The sequence below is a fragment of the Silene latifolia genome, chromosome X (assembly GCF_048544455.1).
Source record: "Silene latifolia isolate original U9 population chromosome X, ASM4854445v1, whole genome shotgun sequence".
Lineage (NCBI taxonomy): Eukaryota > Viridiplantae > Streptophyta > Magnoliopsida > Caryophyllales > Caryophyllaceae > Silene > Silene latifolia.
Window position 1 is genome coordinate 324734863 of NC_133537.1, and position 27244 is coordinate 324762106.

Genomic DNA, 27244 nt, shown 5'->3' on the forward strand with positions numbered 1-27244 from the left:
CCAGAGAGATGGTCATCGATGGACGAAGTAGAAGCAGTCAAGAGAGCATTAGCTCGAGCGGGAACCCGAGAGGAAGTAGAGGCAGAAGAGCCAGTACCAGCTCATTGACGGGCATGCACTTCATCAATGGTGCGGGGACGATCACCCCACCAATCCGGAAACTTCCGAGTTTTAATAAAACACGAGCCAACCTCTTGTCCCGACCCAGAGCAGTGAGAACATTGGAGCTTGCATCGCTCTTGTCGTTCAGCATCACGAAGAGCACGCCAGTCCACAACTAGTGGTTGTGGTGTAGTCGGGTGACGGACAGCGAAGGTCATGACTTTCGTGGGTTCAGCCGAGGTCACGGAGCCACCAGTACGGAGACGCTCCTCTTGGAGTACCAACTGAAATGCACGGTTAAGAGCAGGCAAAGGGTCGAGAGATAAAATATGAGAGCGAATATTAGCATAAATAGTCAAATCCAAACCCATAAGAAATTTATGTAACCGTTCCGAATCTTGGCGAGCAAGGGCAGACTTGGTGATACCGCACGCACAGCGTCCACAGGTACAAGCAAAGGGGGGTTCATGATTGGCAATAGCATCCCAAAGGGCTTTTAATTGACCGAAATAAGTAGTGACGGACATACCTTTGGATTACGAGCAATCATGTAATTGAGACTTAAGACCGTGGATTTTCGAACCATCCACTGTGGCAAAGCGTTCTGCTAAATCGTCCCATAGGAGACGGACATCCTCAAAATATGAAATACTACCCTTGACCGATTGATCGATCGAATGCATAATCCATTGGACGAGAGTACAATGAACAACCTCTCATTGTTCAAGCAGAAAAGCATCTGTAGGCTTGGTAATAGAGCCATCAACGAAGCCAAATTTTCGTTTCGATTTAAGAGACTGCGCATGGATTGGCTCCACTCCTCATAGTTGTCACTACAAAGTTTGACGTGAGTGACGGATTGATTATGGATGTCGTGACTACCGAGATAGTATGGTGACAAGACATCGATTTTGGACGTAGAGGACAAAGAAGTATCACTGCCGCCTTTCGTCATTGTTTGAGTTTTGACAAAAGAAAGCGAGAGACGGGAAGACGGAAACGAGAATTAGGGTTTTGAAGAAATGAACCTGGAACCTGATACCATGATACCTTGAGGACGTAGCCGTCACTAACAAGAAATCCTAGGCATTAATAAAACCCTAGATGATAGCCGGCCCTAATGGGCCTAATATCCTAATACCTTGTTGTCTTCTACTTCCTTAATCCTCTTTTCATGTAATTAAATCCATCAATAATGTAAATTGAAATTTAAAGAGCGAGTAAAGTAACCTGTGGACAAAGAAACCTGCAAAATTGAAATGGTTGCTCTTTGGATTTCCTGTAATTAACTCCATCTTATAATGTAAATGGTAATTTCGGTTTTTATTGGGTCTTTGAGTCTTTCACAATTTTTTTGATCTATGGACAAAGATACCAGTAAAATTTAAATTTAATTACAAAAAAACATGCTCTTTTCATTGATTACTAGCGGATGAGAGGATAACAATGGATGAATGTTTGATGAGAGGATGACGATGTAGATGAAAAATGAAGAAGCATTAATGGAGAGGAAGCTAAGAACAGTAAAAAAAAGAGGAGTAAATAAGAAGACAGACAAAACAAAAAGAAATGATGGGGTAAAAGGCGTTTGTAAATACAAAGGGTAACTTCTTCAATAAGTTGCCCTTCCAATGTTCTAATAGAAGAAAAATGAGTGAAAAGATGAGATTAATATGAGATAAAATATAGGTTGGGGTAATTTGAGAAGGTGAGACATAGGTTGGATTAATCTCATTAAATAACTCAATATTATATAGTTTTGGTTGAAGTATAAATTTAGAGAACATTATAATATGGTGATTTTCCTTAAAATAACATACCCTACTTATGGTATTAATTAGTATAAAGATATAATTATTTAACATACACACAAATATAATATTAATATATATATATATATATATATATATATATATATATATATATATATATATATATATTGGAAACTATTAAAAGGTAAATAAATTAATCTAGATTTCCAAAAAATATAATATTCCATAATCATTAGATTTGTAATTTAATTAGTAAATAATAATAATTGCTCTTAAATAATATTCTAATCTAATATTTCAGATTTATTTAAATATATAACTCTAATACAATTAGATAATCAACTATTATGATATGATAGTAACCACCCATGTGAAATAAAACCAACAATAATAGCAACCAGAGTGAAAGTCGTACTAGAAGTAATGGGAGTAGTGAAATTAACAATAATAAATGCGGGAGTAGTGAAAGAAAAAATTATGACGGCGGGAGAAGTGAAAGTAATTGTACTATAGTAATCACAAAACATGTAATGAAAGTAACAGTACGAACAACGGGGAAAGTATGAAAAATTAACTAACAATTCGATTTTAAGAAAATATTAATTTATTTAAATATATGAGTTTGACAAAACTAACTGGTTAACCGTAAAAATAACAGGGGTAGTTAAACAAACAACGGTAACCGAAAAAGTAGTGAACATAATAATATTAACAGAGGATGTAGTAAAAGTAATAATATTAACAGCGGGAGTAGTGAACGTGTCACATAATTTGTTGATTAATTTTACATTTCATCATAATTTCAAAATATAAATTGTAAATGTATATGTTAACTAAATTTAGCGAAACATATTTCATAGAAAATAAAATTTAAATGGTAAATAAAAGTAGCCCGAGTAATTGGTTAAAGGCGTTAATTGATTATTTGAATTAGTAAATTCCAACTTAAATCGATTGATTATTTGAATTAGGTAAATCCCGACCCAAGATCGAAAACCTGGTGAAGATTAGACCGGTTGTAAACATTAGAGTACTCTAATAAGTAGCAAGAGCCCGTTAGAAGGATTTTAGAGCAATCAACGATCCGAGAGGACTGTCACTGCCTTTAAACCGGTAATTACAACTGATCTATGATCCTACCTTTGATCCGTACTAATTCATGGGCAACCACAATCCTAATCCCTCGCCTATAATCTTTACATTTTTGTTTATTTATTTAATTACGTTAGTTTAGTAATTCAAACAAAACAACCCCACTTGTGTTACCGAGACGAACTTCATTACTAACAAATAGATTACAAATACTCTCCCTATCGATTTGATCCCGACTTCCCTAACTACATTAGTTAGATAGCGTAGGGTTATCTTTTATAGATGTGCAATAGCGTGTCAAATTTCGGCGCTGTTACCGGGGAGACGGTGATATTCTTTAATAGTTTGTCTTTTGGCCCATGTCTCGATAATTCGAGCACATTCCATTTGATCCTGAGCCCGAGAAGACTTTTCGAGCTAGACAAAACTTTTTCAGGGAAATTCGTCAAGCAGAAGACTCGAGTACGCTCGACGCTATTTATGAGGGAATTTAAAGACTAATAAATTTAAGAAAAAAATAACATTAAATGGAAAAGCTTTATTTTTTTTCTTTTTATTTTGGGCTCATTTTGAGAAGATACCTCAAAACTTATGGACTATTTACAGATAATTCAAACTCGGGTTTTTTCTGAAAATTTTGAGCAAACTTAGGATATTCAACAAGCATTGCATAAATGCCATCCAACCAATGTTGTTTAATCGTTGCATGATCACAAGTTTGAAATGCTCCAACCATTGCTGTAACTTTCCGCCATGATGAGTACGATAAGTGATGACCAACCAGTGAATGGGTGTGCGCCTTTACCTTTCCCTGTGTTCTGATCATACTGTTCCCATATATAACCTGTTGTGTGATAGTTCTCAACAACGTTTCTGCCAATTGAAAAATAATTAAATTAAATGAAACATTAGGAGATAAACTAGGCAACCTAGCACACACATCCTGCTAGATTGGTGGCAGTAGTCAATACAGTACCGTATTAGGTTGGTTCTCAAGTCATTGTATATAGCTCTAGCTCTCGGTTTATACGGCCCATCCGCTGCAAAAGGTTAAAGGCATATCAGTACATCACAAATATTACGCCCATGAGCACTTATTTAGTCTCTTATGAGACAGTCTGACCTCAAATAATATAAGATCGACTCATTCAATTTAATACGATCCACTTATTTACTTATTGACTCCGTAAAAGAACTTCCAGTAATATAATACAAATAGTTACCAGTTATATGGATTAGTAGACTTATCATCAAATAATCTCGTACGATAATTTGGATAAATATCAGCCAAAATGTCCAAATTGTGTAAGAAGTAAAGAAACCTAATTAACAATGTCAAAGGAACTGTAGAAATGTAAAATACACTGTAATGTATAATTTTTTTTGTCGGAAAAATCTTGGGCTGAATCCCATACAGCCTGAGACCGGATCCACCCCCTGCACTAAGGTTCTATTGTCCTTTCGCCAAAGTGCGTTCAAAGCTCATGACATTTAAAGTAGAATTTGTGAAACCGTACTAAACTGGAATCAGCTCAATCTTCAAGGCACCAAAGTGAAGTATTTCTATAGGATTAATATATGAAATAACGTGTACAGTGTACCTTCGGAGTAGTATTTGAGAGCGGAGAGAATCATATAATTCATGTTCATCCAAATTGTTCCTCTCCAATAGGGTGCATCATGCTCTGTGTTGTGTTTCATGTATATTGAGCTGGAGAAAACAAATTATATGAAATGAAGATCTGAATCGCCGCTACTTTACAGGAGAACTATTAAACAGGCAGGAAAATATTTAAATTCTCTAGCACCAGCAAAGAAATAGGTCATGCTGGAGAGTATACTGAACCTTGTTTTAGCAAGGGAGGGAATCCCATAATCAGTCCACAGTATGCTCTTGTCAGAAATTAGGTCAAGTTGTTGTTCTAAGATCCCTGATTCCTGTAACAGAGCATTAAGTATTGGCAAAGTTAAAGAATATAAGAGAATATAGTAAAAGATCTCGGAATGCATAGCGTAATCATAGGTGGGCTAGTGGTATCTTTACAATAAAAACATCTTCCATTGGATGTCGTAAGGAGAGGTAATCACTATCTGGCCTCTCATGTTGTACCAATGGCATATTGGCATACACGAGACAATGAGACTCGTGTTAATGAAAGGGTATCGTTCAAAGTGTTTTTGGGGATATCATCTGACAGAAGGAAACAACACATATTTCTAAACATAGGAGCCTACGTTTCCTATCAATCATGGGTCTCAAAGAAAAAGAAACTGAGGCGCTGAATTTTTTAAGTCATAGTTCGTGAAAGCAGAGCTAGCAAAACTGAAATTTTGACGCATCTAATCTCATGACAAATTAACCCGTGAGCACCTAACCCTCTAATTTCAGAGCAACAAAGAAGACGATTAACTTACAGGTGGAATAAGTTTTCCCATAAATGGAAAGAGGCTGACATAACCAACATGAGGCACAAACTGCAGTGTTGGCATTTCCAGAACCTCCCGTACCATCTCTTGACTAGCATAATTTCCATTCACAATCAATCGTTTGTGTAACCGAACCTACATAAAGATTGGCAATATGAACATCATGCATATGAATTATGTACATACTGAGACTTACTTAATGCCTTCACGTGGTTACTGTTTTGTATTGGTCTTAGCTTAGTGAGCTTCTAATCTTCTACTTTTAATTTCTGTCACGGAACATGTCCTTTCATTGGTACCTACACTACATATTTTCAATGTGAAACCCAAGGGTAGTTAAAATCTAGGTAGCACCAAAATGTACACGGACATGACACGGACACGTGACACGGCATCTCATAAAACTTAGGACACGGGACACGTTACTTAAATTTAATAAAATATACTCCCTCCGTACCAGACCAATGGTAACACTTGCTTAATAGTAATACGGTCGTACCACACCAATGGTAACATTCCTTATTTGGCCCACAACATTACCAAATTATCCTTATATCCATTTGATATTTACATAAAATGCCACTACATACCCCACCTACCAACTCACAATTAAACCCACAATTACATACCCCACCTATTTTCTTCCCTCTTTACCCCTTCTTTTACCCTCTTTTCTTAAAAACTCCATTTTTTACCACGTTACCATTTGTGTGGTATGGAGAGAGTATATTTTATAACTATAAACGTTCGATTTTTTTTGTAAAAGTATTTAATATGAAATTTAAAAAAGTGATGGTAAAACTTGGCCTTCACTATAACTCATTTTCCTTTCCCACCCAAAACCATTTTCTAATCAGTCTTTTTCGACAGCTCATTTCTCGTCTAAAGACCATCATTCACCCCAAATGGTGTTCAAATACTAAGGACACGCGTCGGACACGGGCCCAAATAAACGAAGAAAGTTAGACACGACTTTATAGGCGTCCGACACGTTTAGACGAGTGTCCGACGAGTGTCAGTGTCGGACACGGGACTTGTTAAGAGGAGTGTCCATGCTACCTAGGTTAAAATTAACCCATCATGAAACAAACTAAATTATAATTATCGAATTAGTAATAAATAAATAGGAAATGAGGCGAAGAGCAACCCATGAACAAGGGAAAGTTTGTGGTAGTAGTAGCGATTAAGAGAGGAAAAAGAAACTAGGAAACCAAAAATAAGAATTCAAGCCATCTCTTTTAATTTATTTATTTTTATTGGCAAAAAGTGATATTATAATTATCGAATTAATAAGAAACTAGTTTAGACCCCGTGCAATAAATGCACGGTATTTAGAGTTTCTTTTATTTTTAATAAATTACTTATATAGTAGTATCTCATTAATTTTTTCATATTTCTCGTCATAGTATTTTGCTTTGAGAAAAAAGGTTGTAACTCACAATTAATCAAGAGAATTGAGTAATGTGCTGAAATATTATTATAAAAAAAATATTTTTTTTATACCACAAAGCTAAGGATTTCAATTTTTAAATTCTCTTAATATTTTTTTTTGTCACGAAAGTAATAATAGCGATTTAAAATTTTGTCTTATACGTAAAGTATATGGGTCAATTCATTCTCAAATAATAGCATCAATAAAAGATTTAGCAATTTATAATTTTATATAAATTTTATTTATATTTTAATTAAGATATTATAATTTATAATTTAGTGAAAATAATATAATTTGATGAAAAGATTAATTTTAATGAAAAGACAATAATTTAATGAAATCAAATATATTAGTTTCTTTATTTACACTTAATTATACTTAGCTTCCTTATTTAAGAAGATGCTTTTTGGAAGGAAAATTGAGAGATCACCTATTCTTTTAGTAAATAGGGAATGAGAAATGAGGCGAAGACATACTCATGCGAGAGCAAATTATGTGTAGCAAACACATGCCAAATAGTGGGCTAAGAAGTGTTACAACCTTGTGGTTTGAAGACAAGTTAAGGCCCAAAGTATCAGAGTCAAACCAAGGAGTCAAACACGAAGTAGCAGGTAGCCGCACAGTGCGGCTGATCAGTCCACGAATATCAGTTGGCCGTATCACGCGGCTAGGGCTGCACCACACGGCGGAGCACGAGACCACTCAAATTGCAACGCCTCTTTGGATTCCTTCTTTAGTTATTACATTTACTTCATGACATTAATTTAGAATTTTATGGGCTATAATTAGTAATCAGTTTTAGCATTGAGGATTATCTTAAACATTAGGAAGAATACATTGCATCTTCATCTTCTTAGTTTTCTTTTCCAATAGAAATTGTAAATTTTAATTATTCATGGAGGGCTAATCTCCCAATTCTTGGGACAAGAGATTGAAACCTTCAAGCTATTTTGATTGTAAGACTCTAATCTTTATTTTGTCATTTGGATATCAAGTATTGTTTTGTTTAATTGTTTGGTTGTTAATTTACTTCTAGTTTGATCACCTAGTTGTTTAATTAAGAAACAATTGCTAGTTTGGGTAATCGAATCCGATTGTTCATTTACCTAGATATTTTGTAGTAACGATATTTCATCAATTTGTATGCCGATTCATCGTTGTTGATTTATAGAAAGATAATACTTGTATGAATCAAATCGTATCCCGCTTTTGAATGCGTTCATTCATCTTTGTTATTTCTCATTGATTTATTCTACGTTATGATTAAACTTAGACGTTTGGATTAGGTTGTCATATTCGTAAGGGCTATTTACGTACGCGTCCGTAGTGAATAGCTAAACATAAGTAAGAATAGAAATTCATGATTTCAATAACAAAGTATTCAATGACAATGTAGAGTAATTGAGTCAATGATCAATCTTTAGTTTGTTGGTGGAAATCGTTTGTTCCAAGATTCGTTTTATTATTATTTTCAATACCAAATTATTGCATCTTACTTTAGTAGAATTAGAAACAAATTTAAACACCCCCCAATTGGTTACACTAGAGATAATTTCTACACACATTTGATTAACATTTACACCTTCCTTGTGGGTTCGACCCCTACTTACCCTTACTATTAGTTTGAGTTTGTAGTGGATAAAAATACTAATTTGGAGACTCGCGACAAGTCTAGCCAGTAATTATAAGGGCATTCTACCATAAAGCAGAAACTAGATGAAAAGAGTGACAAAAAGTCAGGGAAGGGTTAGGAGCTGGAATTTATTATCATGTCCAGTTTACTAAGGAGTAATGGAAAATGCAAACCTTTTCAGTGTGGTTTCCAAAATCAAAATATGCTCCATGATCCTCATCAAAATGCATCTGTAGAGAAGACAAAATGAAAAGATATATCCAGCTAACAAGGTCATTTGATATAAGTTCTCCTACAACAGGGTAGCGATAAAATTTTAATCATAGAACTGATGGCTTATACTAGAGGACCTTTCCAATAGTTGCCTGCCTATCAAGCATACTGAGGATAAGTCTTGTAAATAACTCTAGTTGCTGAGGACCCCTCCCCAATTTTACTCCTTCAAGTCTTCAACCCAAAACTGACAACGAAATGCTAAGATTACCAACCTTGTTGAGGATTTCAAAATCTGACAACTGCTGAGCCATCAAACCATAATCCTGTAAAAAGCCATTCATAAGCCTCAGTGAACAAACAGATAACAAGGCCCATATACAAAAATTACATCTGAAGAATCTCCTCTACAAATACGGTTTTTCAGCGGTGACAGATATACGATATGATTATATCACAGAGAAGCTATTTCGGGTAAATACTTCATTGACTGATCAAACAGACTAAATCTGAAAATCACAATCAATTTTACTTCATACCTTTCCTAGTCCATGATTCTCGGAGAGTTCGACAATTGTATGCAAGCAATCTGCAGCAAGAAGCATCCAACATCTAAGGTCCACGTGTCGTTCATCTTCACTGGGGTGGGAAGCACGTGGATAATCATCTAATCCAGATGACAGTGACTGCAAGGTTCCAAAATACACCGACTTTATTGGTCATTGAAAAAAAAGTGTGCATAGACGGAATTTCCATAGATGACAACAAATTGTGCCGAGGTATGACAGGTTTGGAATCAGTTACTTCGTCCGCTTTACCAACTTTGTCTCATTTAGAATAATAGGCCAAAATCGCAAAGTCCAACCTTCATAAGCAAAGTCATTAAAAAAACATTCCAAGATAATAACCAAAGAGGGCTAGTTGCTGAATATGCTCAATCCCCAATGAACTGCACGTCCGTATTTTCATTCATATCATGGTTATTAAAATCCTTTTTCCTTGGTAGAATGTTTGTCATGTTCTACAGTAACTCTACACAACATGCTAGCCAGAGGGAAAACAATTGACAAATTGAGTGATTCATAGATTTCATTTTCCCATTGATCTTAAGGGAACTCCATATTTAAGATTTTTTACCGAAGAATTTAATGGAACATAACTCTATGCTCGGAATTGTGAATGTAGCAATTTTTTCAAACTATCTCGACAAGATCTATGCAGTGGTTCAGTGTTTCCTACGAGAAACAACTAAGGTAGTTAATTTTTCTATAACCGACAAACATTCAGCCAAGCAAAAATTAAAACACATCAAAGTTAATGTGTAAGGCTGCGATTCTAATGGGCACAGCTAGAAGCTCCAGGTACAGAACAGCTCCACCAGATGTCAAGTAAATAACCAGTTATCATGAGAACATCAGTCAGATTCTGAAGTACAATGAGCTGCATAAATGAATAAACGATAACTGGAAAAGTAGAAAAGTCAGGTCATACTTGTGGATTCAATTCCCGAATGGTAACATTATCTCTACCATGCCAAAAGTAGCTGGTGGGTAGTTTTCCTGCAAACAAAGAGTATTCTTACGTACATTTGGATTGAGAAGAGATAAATCCTACACAATGCAATAATCATTGATACATACATAGAAGTGAGCAAAAACACACACCTGATTGCGACGTATTGAACCATTTAAACCATGCATCGAGGCGAATCAATGCACAATCCAAGAAGGATGAAATCTCACTGCTTTCAGCTGCAGTAAATTGGCCTGTCTTCACTCCAGAGACCAGATCTGGAAGAAGTGTCAGTAAGCTGAATGAGATTGTATACAACAAATGGTTTCTACATCATAATATTTTTGGGACAAATCCGACAGGGTATTATCAAATAATGTATTCAGATTACAGCTAATCAAGGGAGCGAAACTCTAGTTCACTGATTTCTTTTGGCACATATTATCGTTCATTACCAATAGCCAAAAGGACGATACTTCTCAAAAAATCATACATGTAATATAAAGACTATAAACTCTCTCTCTTGAAACGTTCCAACTTTTGAGATTTGAGGAATACATTATACACTAAATGGCTACATTACCCTCACCCTTACACTCTCATCCAACATCAAACATCACACCATTCATACCATGTCCACAAAAAATTAACCCACCAGCCACTCATCACCAGTTTACCACTGCCACTACCAGCCAGAATGCACCACTACTCATCTTCTCTTACCCAACATCCACCACTACTGATCTCCTTCTCTCACCAAACATTCACCCTAATTTCTTTTGGCACATATTATGGTTCATTACCGATAGCTAAAATGATGATACCTCTCTCGAAGTAACACATCATACATACTTGATACTTAGACAGATAGGACACTTCTGATATAGCATCCAAACGCAGTACATTTCTATTACTATAAAAGAATTTTCAGTTCCAATTTAACTATTACTAAAACATTTGTACCATGTAAAACCAAAAACAATGTTGGAGGATTGCCGTCTGATGGATACTGGGAAACATATTCTTCAGGAATTTTACTGCAGGATGTACAAGTACCAATATTAAAATTTCTGATAGTTAATAACATGGTTGCAGAACACTTTCACGTTGACAAACCTGTACTCCGTAATAATTACCTTAACGCTTCAGCACCAAGAATTTGTTCACGTGGAATCCAACCTTCAATATTTATTAGATCTAACCAGTGACCAATGATATCCAAGCAAATACGAATATCCCAGCGCCTAAACCAAACGCAATAATGGCAGATACTAGACAGTTAGTCAGTACTCATAAGCATAATATAGTGCAGATTAAGAGGCAACTGAAATATGTACCCCACCAGATCAAAAGTTGATGAAAACCTTCATCCCACAAGAAGCCCCTAGGGAATATCGGGCGACAAGGAACAGCAGTGTACAGCTCTGCAGGCCAGTATAACAGAAATTCATCACTTTTTATCTGCATCAAAAGGAACCAAATTTAAAACTAATAATATCATTAAAAAAAACCTGACATGAACGGTAATAACTGATAGTCTGAGAGTAGGCATACTACAGCAGCAGCAGCAGTGCCTCAATGGCTCCCGCAAATTGCGGGGTAAGGAAGGGTCGGGTGTACGCAGCCTTGCCCTTGTGTTAGCAACACAAAGAGGCTGTTTCCGAATGAGTAATTACCCAAGATGAAAATTGCGTCGAGAACTGCATTGAAGGACCGCTACTTCACAAGAGAAAGAAGCGCAATCACTTTAGTGAGCCATTTTCATTTATTCCATCAAAATCCAAAACCAAAGAGTGATGAGTCTTTGGCTCCATTGGAAATATGGAAAAAATGATTTAAGAATTTGATAATAAGAAAAAAAAGACAGATGATTATAAGATGCACATCCTTACAGTAGCTAAACAAATATGCAAACATGCACAGACAAACTTTAGTCAAACTGCACAAAATTTTGATAAATGATAACATGGAAGGAATGACAGTAGTCGTTCTTCAAGCTGACAAAATGAAGTTGATGCGAATCCGAAAGATCCCTTTTTATAGACATTCAGTTCGCCGTCAGGTTGAATTTACTAGTAGTTCTCGCTAACTTCTACACAATATTCCAACGTAAAGAATGAAAAAAGTTACCCAGATACTTACATCAGATTTACTCGACACAGATATTTTTGACTGGCCATAGAAGTAGCCAATGCCACCAAGCAAATTTGAAACAGCAGCCTTACCAACAACAACAGAGTCGGCATCAACCTGAATAGATATAAGAGGCGATGATGACCAACAGGAAAACACATCAGCAAAGCCCCTACATAATTCCGCATAGCACATCACAGGAAAACAGATTCGTAGATAATTATGTATAGTTTCAGACAACTATCAATGACAACCTTTTATCTATTTCATAGTGACATATAGCAGACCTTGAGTGTCAAGACTACAACGTATTTGACCATCCTAAATGGCTAGAGATTCAAGACAGCGATTGGTAAGTATTCAGGATTCCAGGGTTCATCTTAGAAAACCAAGTTGAATTTACATGTTCTCGATCCTTTTAACAGGGCACCTTTTACCATGTTTATCAGTAAGCGCTCAAAGCCGTACCAGAGAAATTGTTCTAGCATATTCAATACTTTCAAATTTACACGGGCACTGGCTGGTCTTTGTTAGTCCGTATCTATATGATATAGAAGATAGTCTTAACTAGACTCAGAGCTGCACAAACACAAGTCCAAACTTATATGAACATTTCCTTCAAACCTCCTACCAAAAGCTAATTATGCAAAAGTAAAAGTCAATTTTCAACAAATATAAATCACGATTGGTCTTACCCCCTACTAGAAATCAGGTTTTGGCAAAAATGATAATCATCCAGGATTGATTTTCATTAAAAAAAAAAAAAAAAAGGCTTTTTAATTGCCTAAATTGACATTTGGTAGGAGGTTTGAAGAAAATGCTCATATGAGTTCTGAAGGAAATTTATGCAAGGTACGCGTTTTGAAAAAACGTGATATGGAAAAGGTGTGCTCTATCAACTAACCTTCAATGAAATTGCAAACTGGATTTCAATGTTTTGACATGCTACCTAGGCCCCAAGTGAGGTGGTCTAAATCTCATATACCAACAGGTGACGGTTACTAAAGCTACAGAAAATATATTTGTCTCCAGATAGGCAACATTACTATTAAACGCAATTTGAACCCAAACAGGGAGAGCTGCCAACTACAGGCAATGTTTCAATAAGCAACCAAAACATTATTTTTTGAAACACTTAAATAAATGAATTCTACAAGCACTAGATACCACATATCAGGTGCAAACGCTCTACGTAAACCAGCCATTTTTTTTTACAATTCTCGACTTTTTATCTATTATAGAGGTTCTTGAGCCAGACATGATTGGATCTAAATAAAAGAAAGACTGATTCTTCCAAGACGAATCAATGACAAATTGACAATCCTCCATGGATTCGCCTATACAATCTGTGGCTAAGTTTCAAAAACAAGAGCTAGAGTCCCACTTGTAAATAATTCGAGGAACATGACAGGCATAGGAACCACTAGAGGAATAAGAAGAGAACTACCAATTCATCCACGAATCTATTTCCAATAAGTCGGAACTAAGTGATAGAGATTTTCTGAATTCTTCTAAAATGTTAATGGGTTGAAGAGTTGGAGTTGATTGATCGAATATATTTACCAAAAATAAACTAATCCTTTTTTTTTGGTTAGGCCACTGCCATGAGTAAAGCTAAAGCTACCGCGGTATTATATCATTCGTGGGTGCGGCTAACTCCCCATGAAGTACGTATGATTTTCTATGGGAAAAGATCCCCTGACCAATTAGAAACAAAAATAGGAACATAGTCCCAACAAAGGGAACTTAAGGACGATATTCTTCTCCAAGTTGAGTTTTATCCCAAAACTGATACCTTCTCAGACAAGTTGAAACATGTTTGAAATTTGTCCTCAAACTCATACTTCTTTTCCCTTAGCTTCTTGGTCAGGGATTCACCTGCATGATTTGTTACATCAGCTTGTTAAAATATACAGTCGTTCTGACTTCTGAGCATCCGCAAAGGGCACTTTTTACTTCCCATATGCCTCCTCTTTCATCAAATGGGAACCCCATCAATGCACATATCTCCCCAATATATGGGGCTCCTCCATTTTTAGGGGAGGTTCCCAAATGAAAAGTAAGGGCAAATGATGTCTTTTGGGGAGGTTCCCATATTTTTGTGTGTAAATTTATATTGTTGAGGAACCCCATTGTTGCATAAATGCGGTTATAAATTGGGGAGGGTATATGGAAAAATTAGTGGAAAATGAGGTGGACGAATAAGAAAAGAAAAGATAAAATATGAGCAACCACACCATTGCGAATGTTAACCAACACAAAACTATGCAAGTGGTGGAGCTAGGGGATTGGGGAGGGATAGCAGGGGCCCTCGCTCCCGCTAGAGATTAAGAATTTCAAAGTTTTTTGTTAAAATTTTTGAACTTTTTGAGTTTCCCTTATACCATTACCCGCCCGCCCCCACTGAGTTCAAATCCCATAAAACACACAACTCAAAATAGTCAACAAAATACATAACCTTTTTTCAACTTCAAAATCTTGAATTTGCGAAGTACGTTGTGTTTATGGCAAACAAAATAATATCCATTTTAAAAACAAAAATGTACAGATTGTCACACTTTCAATTAGCAAAAAACTACGACCATCAAACTGAATTTTATTTTTCAGGGATTTACAGTTCCAATGTTATTTAATATCAACCATTCAACCAAATAACCCTGAGATCATTTGTCTATTGCAAAGGCCAAAGAAGATAAGGACGAGTGAAATTCACATTTTTTTCTCTCTTGTCGCATGTCACAGAGCACGATAGAAATTACCTAGCAGATATATGAGCATATAACAATATATGACCGCAGTACTTTCAGAAAGTAGCTTGCTGGAGATAATCAGATCACAAAATACAAAAGGAACCCACCTGACAATGCACTAATTCGTTCTTCCACTCTCGAACTATTCAAGTCAGTACCTGAGACAAAAATAAAGTCTGCTCCGAAAGGAAACGTAGCAGAGATCTGTAGAACTTTCAATTAGTAAAGATCATGAAAGTGACAACTGTTAGGAAATTGATTTTCACGAACTGGAACTGACAATAATAACACCGCACCGAATCGACTCCGCTTTCCTAATAGAATAATTCGACCCTCAACAGTGCCTAGGTATAATCGGAGACGTAATATAGAAGTATTTTGTTGTAGGATGTTATGTCGTTCTTTATGATGCAATAGAAGATTATGGTTTCTTGTATCTTTATCTTCTAATCTCACTTCTATTTATATAGAAGTGAAAGAGGGTAACAGGGAACTTTCCCTTGTTTCTCAAGAGTTGCGACTCTTCATAAATTTCCGTCATATTTAATTACTGTTGGGTAATTAAATTTGCGCCAAAGTTTTTCGAGGGCGTTGCCCAGGAACCCCTTTGTCATAGTCGTTCAAACGAAAATTATACCGTAAATTCGTAAATAATTATGCAAGTGTACACTCCGTACTACCCGAACTTACATTATATTATAACGGACTTACCCATCTACGAACCAAACCCAAATACGCTAAAATGAACCGGTAATTACACTTAAATTACCAACAACAACCTTACAAGCCCTGTCACAATAAGTAGGCAAGTGATGAGGATATATATCTTAGTGTGTTGCACAGCAATAATTACCTGAAAGACAGCGACATTGTAGGAGTGGCCAGAAGTGTCCGGAAGCTCTAGACGGCCAAGGTTTTTAATCTGCCATGAAACAGAGGCAGCAATGACATCAATTATAGTCATCTAAGAGCAGATAAGGACCATACTGAAGCCATCTTGTCTCAGGCTGAAGCAAAATGAATCTTATAGGCGAGTTGCAAGCATGTACGATTAAGGAGTATACTTTTGAAATTCAAAACCCAGTGGCTTACCTAAGAGCACGTGCTCTTACCTCTTTAGCCATTTATTGAATCCAAACAAATTAGCGCATAGCGCCAGCATCATGTTGAAAAGAGATTTATTCTATCAATTGTATAGCCTTTATGGTAAACAAGTCTACTGGTACAGATCCTTGAAGCAATTTCCCATCAATTATGATTTATTTAAATTAAAAGAAGAAAACTACCTTATCTGCGAGATTAACTTGAACAAGGTTAGACAATTTGTGGAAATCTGATGTCTTGAGACCAGAATACTGAACTTCCACGTCGTTCTGAAAAGGAAAATAATGTGGAAGTAAACAGAACAGTATTCTGTGTTTGTTCATTTATTTCAGGAGCAGCAATGTCCAAGAGAAGTAGGGAATAACTTTAAGACAATACACCCACATAAATAAACAACTAAAAATGATTACAACCAATTATTTCAAGAAGCACACTGATTATTGATGTCCATATTATGCCAAACCCTTGTACAGTCAGTTCTATAGAACAACCTGGTCATAATGGTCATGGACCGGCGAGAGAAGTTTATCACCATGCAATTAGTAAGAAGACACTTTACTTTTAGAAGTTGTCAGCATGTTTCAACAGAAAGCATCAACAAATTCTTTGCTTCAGTTAAATGGTTGCACAATGCATATATGAAATGAAGATGACCAAAAAGGAAAAGATAAAAAAAATATAATAAAGAAAATAAAGGTACAAACAGAAAGGAGAAATTATGTGGCTGAAATCAGCAGAGTAGGAAAGGAAAGGAAGAAAAGCAAATCAGATGTTTGCCCGTCTGGTAGCATACTGAGGATTTTAAATGCAATTGCCAACCTCCAACATCCCCTCTTGACCCTGAAGCCAATAGAGAACTTCCACGAACACCCAAACAATGCCTACTCAAACTGATATTATTTTCATCTTCATCAGCCACATAAAAGAACAGATGACCAGTTTCCAAGACATCCACATCTTGGCTTAACCTGTGAACCAATGATAAAAATGAAAATTGCAGGAGAAAAACGAAAGCTGCAAACTCATAGATTTTAAAGGATTGGCAGGCCATTACATGTCTAAAACTCGCACAAGCAACAAATGGATTGAAGAATATGCATGATACTCATCAATAGACTTATGCAACAAATTAATTAGAGGAGATGGACAAATATATGCCTGGATGCAACAGGAGCAAGCATTTTTCTTCTATGACAATTAACAAAGGCTGGAATACATTATCATCTGACATAGAATTCTTTTCAACTCAATTCCTATACTATCGTGATGCATGTCTTACCAACTAGTCATCTGAGGGGGTGACCGAAATATACGTCAATTAGCCTAGGATTCTGATCTTGCACATATGCAGAATAGTTACTAAAATTTAGAACAAATAACAAAAAGTTAGATCCAAGTCACCAAACATTTCAATTTTTACACATCAGATCAAGATTTTAAATAAAACAAACAAATTAATGTCATCTCAGTGGATGAAATAATTAATCAATTGCATTTCTATCTCAACTCAAGTTTTGCATACCAACCAGAACTACTTACAGAGCAAAAATAACAAACTTTGATTATGTTACACAGAAATGAAACCTTCAAGCCAAGCTACCATTAAGCCAAACAAAAGGAAAAGTAAAAGTAAAGACAATTACTTGTCATTCTGTACATCAATGCGGACAGCCCAGTCACCTCCGTAACCAGCACCCTCCACCTTTGATTTCACAAAACTAGTCTCCAAGGTTAGCTCATTGTCGACAATACGCTGTCGTGCGTAATCTCGTCCATTATGATCAGTCCAGCCATAAGTGGCAAGGTCATCAGAATCTTGGCAGACGTGTCGCATATGATACTGCCCATCTTTCACACCAATCCACATCAATCCAGCAATCAGCGATTTCGGTGTCCTACCAGAAACATTCACTTGTTATCGATTCGCATACATTCAAATGCAACACAAGCTTAACTCGTAAACATAGTAGTAAATGCCTTAACTTTCAAGTTTCCATCAGAACAAAAGAAAAACAAAAATTAGAGCAGTGAATCACCTAGCGCGAATACCAAGATAAACATGTGGACGATACGTTCCCCAATATAGGCTCTCTTTGTGATCCCCTTGAAACTGAAATCATCACAAAAATCATTGAAAAAAAAAACAAGGTAATTTACAAAAGTGAGGTAGAGATGATGGAAATAAACCTGAGGAAGGTCCGTGAGTTTAGGAGAAGGAAAAGGAGAGATAACCCTGGGTTTCGAACTTGCGTCGTCGGAATTCATGGCGAAATAATTGTAGATCAAGTATGAAGATGTTAGGAAGACAAAAAAAAATGGCGGAAATGAGAATCAACTAAAACTTGTATTTGATTTCTTGTGATTTTGATGATGATCTTCGTGGGTATGAGAAATGAAGAATTTCTTCAGTTAGGGTAAATTGGGAGAAAAGGAGAAGAAAAATGGGGTGAAGAGCGCCATGGATGAGAAGCATGAACAAACAATGGGACTTCATTGACTAATATATTTCAGTACGTAAGACCGGACACCATTGGAGTAATATTTTAAGCTGACTTCGCTTTTGTTTTAGTTTACTAAAACAAAGGGTTATTTGATAAGAATAATCCAAACTATTGCCCTCCTTCTCAAAATAATCTCAACTACATTTTAACTCAAAATAAACCCAACATTGAATACCTTATTCTCAAAATAGACTCATCCAATTATTTACCTATAGTCAACCTGTTGTTTCAGGTTAATGCTTATGTGTAAATGATGTGGCATGAAGTGGCGCTTATGTGGCAAAGACATTATTGTTATTGTAAATCATCCTCTCTTATACACCATTACTGCCAGCATTCTCTTCTCATTCCTCTTTACTTCCACCACCATCATCCCCTCAACGGATCACCACCATAACACTCATAGAGAGATATCACCACCACCGTAACATTCCTAGAGATGTCACCCCCTCTCCGGACCACCACCACCTACTCTACACCTAACATCTTCCCCTTCAATGACAAACCTTCACATCATCAATCACCATTATGTCAAACCTTCCCTGAAATCTCAATCTCAAACCAATAACACCCTTTAATGACATAACAATTTTGAACCAATCTCAAACCTTTCAAAATCACAACCAAATCAACCCAGAAAAATCAATTCCCAAATCCTAAAAATTCTCCTGAAATACCCAATTTTTTTGTTAATATTTGAGCATGAAGTATCGAATTGATGAGCTTGGTTTGTTAATGTAGACGCCTTTGCTGGCCATTGCGATTATTTTGTGAAATTTTGCAACATACTGCATAGTTATTTGAGGCAATACTCATTCGATTTATGGTACAAAACCAATAATCACCGGTTAAAAAGAACATGGACTATTTTTCTTACATGCTTAGTAGACATCTCATACTATGATAGCATCTGCTTGATTGGAAAAAAAGTGAATCTCCGCAAATGCAAATGAAGTTTAAGTGAGCTTGTGCCTAACCCCAAATTCTTTACATGGTACTTTTGATTTAAATAATGAACAAGTTCCCAAAGCTCCCCAAATCGTTGCAATTGCAGTTCATTTTGGTGGTTGAATAGTTAGTGGTTAGTTCGATTCCGACACGGAGTCGGTTGTTGTGACGGTTCAATTGGTGGAGTTTGGTGATAATGTTAATATAGGGGGTGTAGTGGTTCTGGCTTGAGAGGTGTAGAGGAAGTCTCCGGCGGCCGCCGACTATGATGGTGAGGAGGTGGTCGCCCGTGACGAGAGTTTGGTGTTGAGATCTGGCGGCGGAGTGGCGGTTGGGTTAGTGAAGGGTGAATGGCGAATGATTCTAGAGAAGGAGATATGTTAATTATATGTTAGGTCAAAGTGAAAAAGAAATAACCTGTTAAACAGGTAGCCAGTCGTCTAGACTAGTTTGAGAATATAACATCAAAAGTTGAGTTTATTATAGGATAAATCTTAGTTGGGATTATTTTCAGAAGATGGGTAATAGTTTGGATTATTCTCATCAATTAACCCTAAAACAAATTAAAACCTTTACAAAATTGCACGGCCTGACGGGCATATATAAAGTTTTGTAACTACAATATATATTGTTTTAGCTTTTAGTCCTGCAACACTTCACAATAACAATTTACTTTACAAATTTATGGTAGCAACAAAAAATTATTCGTACACAAAAATGTAATGACCCATTAGAATAAACATGTGTCCCCGCCCATTTGATCTTTAAATTTGTCGTGTTTAACATCTATTATTTCATTTTCTGGTGACAATTTTATACTGTAATGTTTTTGTTGTTTTACCAAAGACCTTTAATGCAAAAAAAAATGAGTTTTTCTCACTTGTACCCCTGTGTTTTTTACTTTTCTTAGTTGTACCCCTCTCCTTTTAAAAACACCACTTATACCCTTGTAGTCTATTAATTAGTATGAACCGTGACCAAATTCCTGTAAAACGTCAATTACGTCCGTTAATTAATGAGTTGGCTTAGTAAATAGGATGACTAGGATGCTGATTGTGCACCCTCTTGTCAGAACTCCTTTCTATAAAAAATGATCAGAACTCTAGTGCTTAAAACCAGCCCTGTGCATCTTTTTCCCTAATTTCTTTTCCTCTCTTGTACTTCTACTTGATTTACTCTAAACATATAGATTTTTTACTTTCCCATTAGTCTTTGGACTGACCCACATAAATTGTACTTTTCCTCCCAACGACCAAAAACCCAGAAAATGGGTATATTATCAACACAAATTCTCATTTATGACAGTGTAATCCGTCGCGAAACTGCTGACGGCCAAAAGATATCATATATGGGAAAGATAAGACAAAAGCAAAATACTTAGGGAGTATCAATCTATTTTGTCATATCTATCCCTATGGGTATTACTTTTACCCGTCATGAGTTTTTACAACGGATATATCTCATCATGACTTCATCAAGAGAGACTTGTTGTATTATCAAAATGAAGAAGAAGACTAACATGGCAGCCAAAATGGGTATGTATATACACTTCATAAGTCTGTAAATTTCTAAACATTGTACATACATCTCAGTATCCCACAATCATGTTCATTATTGTTTGGAAGATTATGAGCTACATAGCATAAAGGTTTGAAAATGAATTAAAAAGAAATTTAACGGCAATTTGCATAACATATATTTCTAAAACATCAGTTTCAAAACTTAATTTAAGTTCACATAAAAAATGACGACTTATTGTCGTAAAACGACTTGAGACTAACTTATACTAAACAAATTACTAATCATTCTCTTGTCTTTCTCTTCGTTCCTTTGCTTGTTGCTCCATTGTTTGTTGGCCATTGCATTGCAGTTGTTGATGTCACATGGGTTGCATTTTCTGATGTTTGACTGCTTCCCATAACAACTCTCTCTAATTCATTTAGCGACTCAAACATGTTTACTCTTGATCCCGTACTCATTTTGGCTTTGCGTTTGGAAAACTTGCCTTGCATTTCTCCCTTTTCTCTTGCAGTGTAACCGCCTTTACACGTCTTTGAGTTGTGCCCAAAGCACTTGCATTTCCCACATTTGATTGTGATGGATCGCTTCCCCTTCCTTTGCTCCCCTGGTTCTCTTCTCCTATTTCTCGAGGGTCTTCCTATTGATCTCCTCAAACTTGGAGGCTCTAACTCAGGAACATCAAATGTAGGCCACTGCTCTTTGTCGAATTGGGTAAAATGGACATTGCATAGGTCGCTTTGTATCTCCTAATGAATACCACTCACTAACATAATCAATCGGATCACGGTTAGCAAAAATAATTGCTCTAATAGCATGTTTGCAAGGTATTCCACTTATTTGCCACAACCCACAAGGACATGTCCATTTATTCAATGAAACATGAAGTTGAGTTCTCCCATCATGTACCTCATATTCACCTATGGTAGAATTATAAACGTGACATGTCCTTGAATCCTTTCTAAGAACCCTCAACATAGTCATGATATTAGGACATACTCCATCGTCTAGCCAAGAAGTATTTGTATGTTGCCTCGTGGCATGTCTCACCATCAGTTCTTCTTACACCGTATTAATAAGATAATTAACGACAAACTATTGGATCAAACAGAAACTACAACAGGTTTTAAGAAATTTCTCACCTTCAAGTAAACTCAACACCGGCAAGCATCTATGCACACCTAATGTGCTATTAAAACTTTCGACAAAATTTGAAGTGTTCTAGTCACTACAAATTCTTGGATCGAACATGTGTTTAGCCCAATGTTCTTTAGCTCCCAAGTCTAAGAACCACCTAGCACAACCTCTCCCTCCATGTTGGACCACCAACTCCGGTGCTTTTTGAATGTAAACTCAGAGGTAGCATTGACTACTCTCCAAAATAGATGGTGCATTAGTATTCCAGGATAATCGGATTTGAAGTTCTTACAAAGATGTCTCGCACAAAACCTTCTGTTCCGGGTATAATTCCAGAGCAGTGATTAGTTACCACTCGTGGCTTGTAGTATGATGTCTTGAGTTGAATCCTTCTTGCTTCTATCGTCCCTCGCGGCCTTCCCTGCAACAATGAACGGCGGGGCTTGGGCGTGTGCCAGCGTACTCACTCCGACGCTCAAGTCGATAAACTTAAAGGATCAAGCTGTGTAACTTGGCTAGGTATATATTGTAGAGAGATAAGGGAGATATTACCAGATGAATAGTGTATTTAGGTTATATTTGTCAGATCCTTTCCTCAATGAAGGTTGAGGAGTAATTATAGACTTTCACCTTTTGTCACGTAGTGGCCAAGTGGTCAAGTGGCTAGCAGGTGGAAAGACTGATCTACCCCTCGGCCGAGGGACCTATGGCAGGCCGGCGGACAATGTTGACTCGCCGCCGAGGGGTCTTGGATATGAGTACGCGGATGTGTGTCCATTGGCGCAGGTTGTCACGCCGAGACCCAGTGGCGGCCGATGGGATGCATCGGCTAGGCTATCTAAGTCGTTGACTTCTTTGTGGATATCTTTGACCTTGCTCGGTGTGTTGACTTGGTCGGCGGTGCGAGAATATGCCCCATCAATTTGCCCCAGCGTAGTCATGCCGTGGTATGGGCTCCGATGTACGTTGAGCATGTATTCTGCACAAGTAATTTTTAGAAATTTTCTGCATCGGCTTCTTCTTGTGCATCGGCGCGGCTCTTGCTAGGCCGTGCCGTATACCATATCCCCCCTCCACATGGATGCGTAAAGGGCACTCGATGTGGAAAAGAATATGACGGTGGCCGTGACCAAGGCCGAGAGTCTTAGGTTGATTTTGATTGCTTTTACCGGTGCTTCCTAGCTTGGTTGATCGTGTGGCGGCGGAGACCAGACACCTAGGAATTTGTTGAGGAAAATGAATAGTTGAAGGGATGTGAACGGGCGTGTTGAAGACGCTTGGTCATCATTGCATTGATTGACGTTTAGCTGTTGCGACGATTGACATTCCGTGGTTGCATGCTCGACACGTGTTTGCTCGTTGATTGGTTGTTGCTTCATGGGTCGTGGCTCGATTGGCCCTTCGTTGTGGGCTTTTTCCCTATAAATAGGGCGCTTTTTCCGTGATTTTGGTCACTAATTTCATTTCCTCAAATTTTCTTCAAAATTTTCGTCTTGCTAAACCAAGGGCTTCTTTTTTCTTCCAATCTTGAGTTTTTGATCCGGCTAGCACTTTTTCCTTTGAAGGTAAACAAACGAATTTTTCTTTTCTTTGCTAGTAATTTGTTGTGAACATGTCATCGCCATCGATGTCGGCTAGCACTTCCGCACGGGGTTCCCGTCGCGTCTTGACGAGGAGGAGATTTTAGAGGCCATCCCGCTAAGGTTAGGGGGTCCTAGGCCTCCTTCTCCCGTAGATGACCTGCCCCTCTGGGGAGTTGGAGGATGAGGATGATGTTGATGTTGATCACGGTGATGGGGCTCCCGTCGATGGTGGGAGGATGAGCCCCATTAAGTCATGGCGAGGCTGCACGACTGGCCTCGACCGTGTTTGGACGAATAAATTCGCTAGTAGTTCCGGAGGGACCCTGTTCGGAGATCATTTCTTCTTCGGTGAGGGATATAAAATTGTTATCCCGGAGGAGGGTCGAGTGGTCTGTTGCCCTCCCCGGGCCATATCGCGTGTACCTTAAGCATTTGGAGTTCGGGCTCCAGGTTTCCTTTAAACGAGCATGTTGTGGCCATCATCAAAGCTATGAACCTTGCCGTGGCCCAACTACATCCGTTGGCCATGAGGACGATAATCGGCTTTGTGTGGCTCTGCCTTTTTAAAGGGGAGGTCCCTACGGTCAACCTATTCCGCCGACTTCATAGTCTTCGGCCGTCGATCTCCGAAAGGTGGGGGTGGTACAGCGTCCAGACGAACTGGATATGTCTCCGTAAACAAACTTACTTCCTGCAAAGATTGGCTGGGGCGATGGGTGTACGTCCAGTGCGGAGGACTACCCGTTCCGAGGTCTTTCCAGGCCCCGTTCATTTGCGGTGTGAGACCCGGAAGAGTATGCGAAGTACGTCTCCGGGGTAGCAAGGTTAAGATGGACGCTTCTTTTGTCCCCCTTACGGCGGATGAGAAGCGGGCAATGTAGCTATTTGATCTTTGAGGAGGGATGGCGCCCCGCCAGTTATCCTTCGGGACGAGATGCTCTGCCGCGTCGGCCTCATCATAAGCCCTCGGCCGTGGTGAGTAGGGTCGGTGTGAGGCCCACCTTTATTTGTTATGCTCCTGTTTGGAGCTTTATTACTTCTTTCATATAACTCTTGTTTGGTTCTTTGCAGATCGATTTGGTCAGGACCTGTCAGAGAAGGACTTGGAGAGGCTTGGGCTTGATAAGGACGGAAAGGTTCTCATCCGCCATCCTACGGCTGAAGCACGCGATCGCCGATCGTCTCTAACGAAGTCATGGAAAGACAGACAAAGGCATTGATCCGGAGACGGCTCAAGCACGGGTTCTTGGCAACGTCTTTGAGAAGATCAAAGAAGGCGGCGTCAAGTCGGCGGGCGCATCGATGGCAACTCCTCTCCGACCCCCGTGGTCGCGAAGGACCGTGTGGAGGTGATCAACATTTCTGAGGGAGAGGTGACCGTTGCTAAGGCCCCTTCTCCGAAGAAGAGGAAAGATCCACTGTCTCGCTTCCGCGTTGCCGTGGAGGGGCTCGCTTCCTGACCCTTCACTAAGAGGGTTCGAACGCACGGATTTAACTTGTGGTTCGGATTTAGCCGGCTCGTTGGGCGTTCCCGACGATAGGCTTTACGACGTGGCAATGCACGGTGACATGGATGCCCCTCCGTTTTTTTTTGCGGTTCCATCGTCGGAGGCCGCCGTCCTCACTCGAACGGGCAGCGGGGACGACGGCTGAGAAGGCGGCGAGAAGGTGGGTGACCGAAATGTCATCGTGGACTCCTCACCCCGGAAGGTTACCCCCACCGAACTCGTGGCGGAGGGTGAGGAAATATATAGGAGGTTGGGGAGATGGAGCCGTCAAGCCGCCTCCCTCATCGTGGAGCAAGAAAAGGCGACGGCCGATACGGGGGCCGTTGATTACAAGGCTCAAGCTTGATCTCTCGCCGCGAGGGGGAAGCCGGGAAGGCTAAGTTGGATCTTCTTGCTTTGCAAGGGCGTGCGGAAGGAAGCGAGAAGCTGCGAGGGCCGAAAGGGCCAAAGTTGAGGAGGCGATGGCGCCACGGCCAAGATGATGGAGGAGCGAAATAGGTATAAAGGTGCCTACGACGCTGTGGTTGCCAAGAGGGACGAGTGGGAGGATCGGTTCCGAAGCGGCGGAGGTGCTCGGGGACACGCAGGCTATCCTTGCTCGTAAAAGAGAAGGATATTGAGATGCTTCAGGATGAGGTCCTTCCTAAAATGTGCGTTCGGTTCCGGGGCCGGGCCGAGGAGGCGACAGGGAGGCGATAAGAAGACTCGTCCCGAGGGCTCCTTTCCATGGGATAAATTTGATACTCTTTTGGATGAAATGGTCGAGGCCGAGGAGACCGCGACTACGGAGAAGGCCGAGGCGGCGAAGGCGGCTCGGATAGCTGAGGCCAAGGCGGCCTATGATGCGAAAGTGAAGGAGGATGAGAGGTCGAAGTCGCTTGAAGGTGCTCACCTTCAACGGCCGCCACCGATGATCTTGTGGCTGCTTGGGGAGCATCGAGCATAGGGAGACGGGCGGTCGTCACGGACTCACCCGGCATCTCGGATAGCTTTAGCTGTTCGGGGCCAATTATTGAGCCTTCTCTCCCTGCCATCTTTTTGGCGCTTCAATTTCAAGTCCTGTACCTTTTGTTTTTTGTTTCCTTGCTTTTTGTAAAGCTCGGTAGGTAGAGTTTAGGCAATCCTTATGGGGACGGCCGTCGTTTGTACTCTTCTTGCAGTCATTTTAACAAGGTTTTATCTTTTTGGTCCTCGGCTTGGCGGGACTCGATTACGATCCTTTATTTGCCTTCTTGTGTCATTGGTAGGCGATTTGAATGTATGTCTTAACGTGTAGATATGTTGACCGCTAGATTGGCGTCTCAACCGCACTTTGTGTATACGTTTTTCTTAGCGTATCGGCCGACGTGTTCCCGTCGCTCTCGGTTTTGGCCGAGGTAATCGGGGTTGCGGCTTCGATAGCAATCGCGAATCGTGTAGGCATATTGACCGCTAGATTGGCGTCTCAATTGCACCTGAGTATCGTTTCTTTTTAGCGTCGGCCGACGTGTTCCCCGTCGCTCTCGGTTTTGGCCGAGGTAATCGGGGTTGCGGCTTCGATAGCAATCGCAACTGTGTAGGCATATTGACCGCTAGATTGGCGTCTCAATTGCACTGAGTATACTTTCTTTTTAGCGTATCGGCCGCGTGTTCCCGTCGCTCTCGGTTTTGGCCGAGGTAATCGGGGTTGCGGCTTCGATAGCAATCGCAACTGTGTAGGCATATTGACCGCTAGATTGGCGTCTCAATTGCACTGAGTATACTTTCTTTTTAGCGTATCGGCCGACGTGTTCCCCGTCGCTCTCGGTTTTGGCCGAGGTAATCGGGGTTGCGGCCGATAGAATCCAATGTGTAGGCATATTGACCGCTAGATTGGCGTCTCAATTGCACCGAGTATACG

The 27244-nt window shown here is 39.0% G+C and overlaps 1 protein-coding gene across 1 annotated transcript; it reads right to left on the reverse strand.

The window, feature by feature from the left end:
• Positions 1-3484: 3484 nt before the first annotated feature.
• LOC141618195 (mannosyl-oligosaccharide glucosidase GCS1-like) lies at positions 3485-18832 on the reverse strand. Its single transcript, XM_074435303.1, has 22 exons — positions 18358-18832; positions 18207-18280; positions 17814-18065; positions 16964-17138; positions 16353-16439; positions 15920-15988; positions 15174-15270; positions 14112-14194; positions 12326-12433; positions 11526-11644; positions 11320-11427; positions 11147-11220; positions 10336-10461; positions 10163-10230; positions 9211-9357; positions 8947-8997; positions 8632-8688; positions 5382-5528; positions 4813-4904; positions 4568-4677; positions 3943-4006; positions 3485-3839 (listed from the first exon to the last, which is right to left on the reverse strand). The coding sequence occupies exons 1-22, from the start codon at positions 18433-18435 to the stop codon at positions 3677-3679; spliced, it is 2349 nt and encodes a 782-aa protein (XP_074291404.1). The 5' UTR covers positions 18436-18832; the 3' UTR covers positions 3485-3676.
• Positions 18833-27244: the final 8412 nt, after the last annotated feature.

What these genes read in the sequence shown, in the direction of transcription:
- LOC141618195 (XM_074435303.1), bottom strand. Translation starts at nt 18,435, where the DNA reads ATGAATTCCGACGACGCAAGTTCGAAACCCAGGGTTATCTCTCCTTTT. An exon ending in TATCTTGGTATTCGCGCTAG is followed by an intron (nt 18,066 to 18,206) that starts GTGATTCACTGC and finishes TGTTTCTGGTAG; the next exon opens with GACACCGAAATCGCTGATTG. An exon ending in ACGAATTAGTGCATTGTCAG is followed by an intron (nt 14,195 to 15,173) that starts GTGGGTTCCTTT and finishes CAAATCATGCAG; the next exon opens with GTGAATCCCTGACCAAGAAG.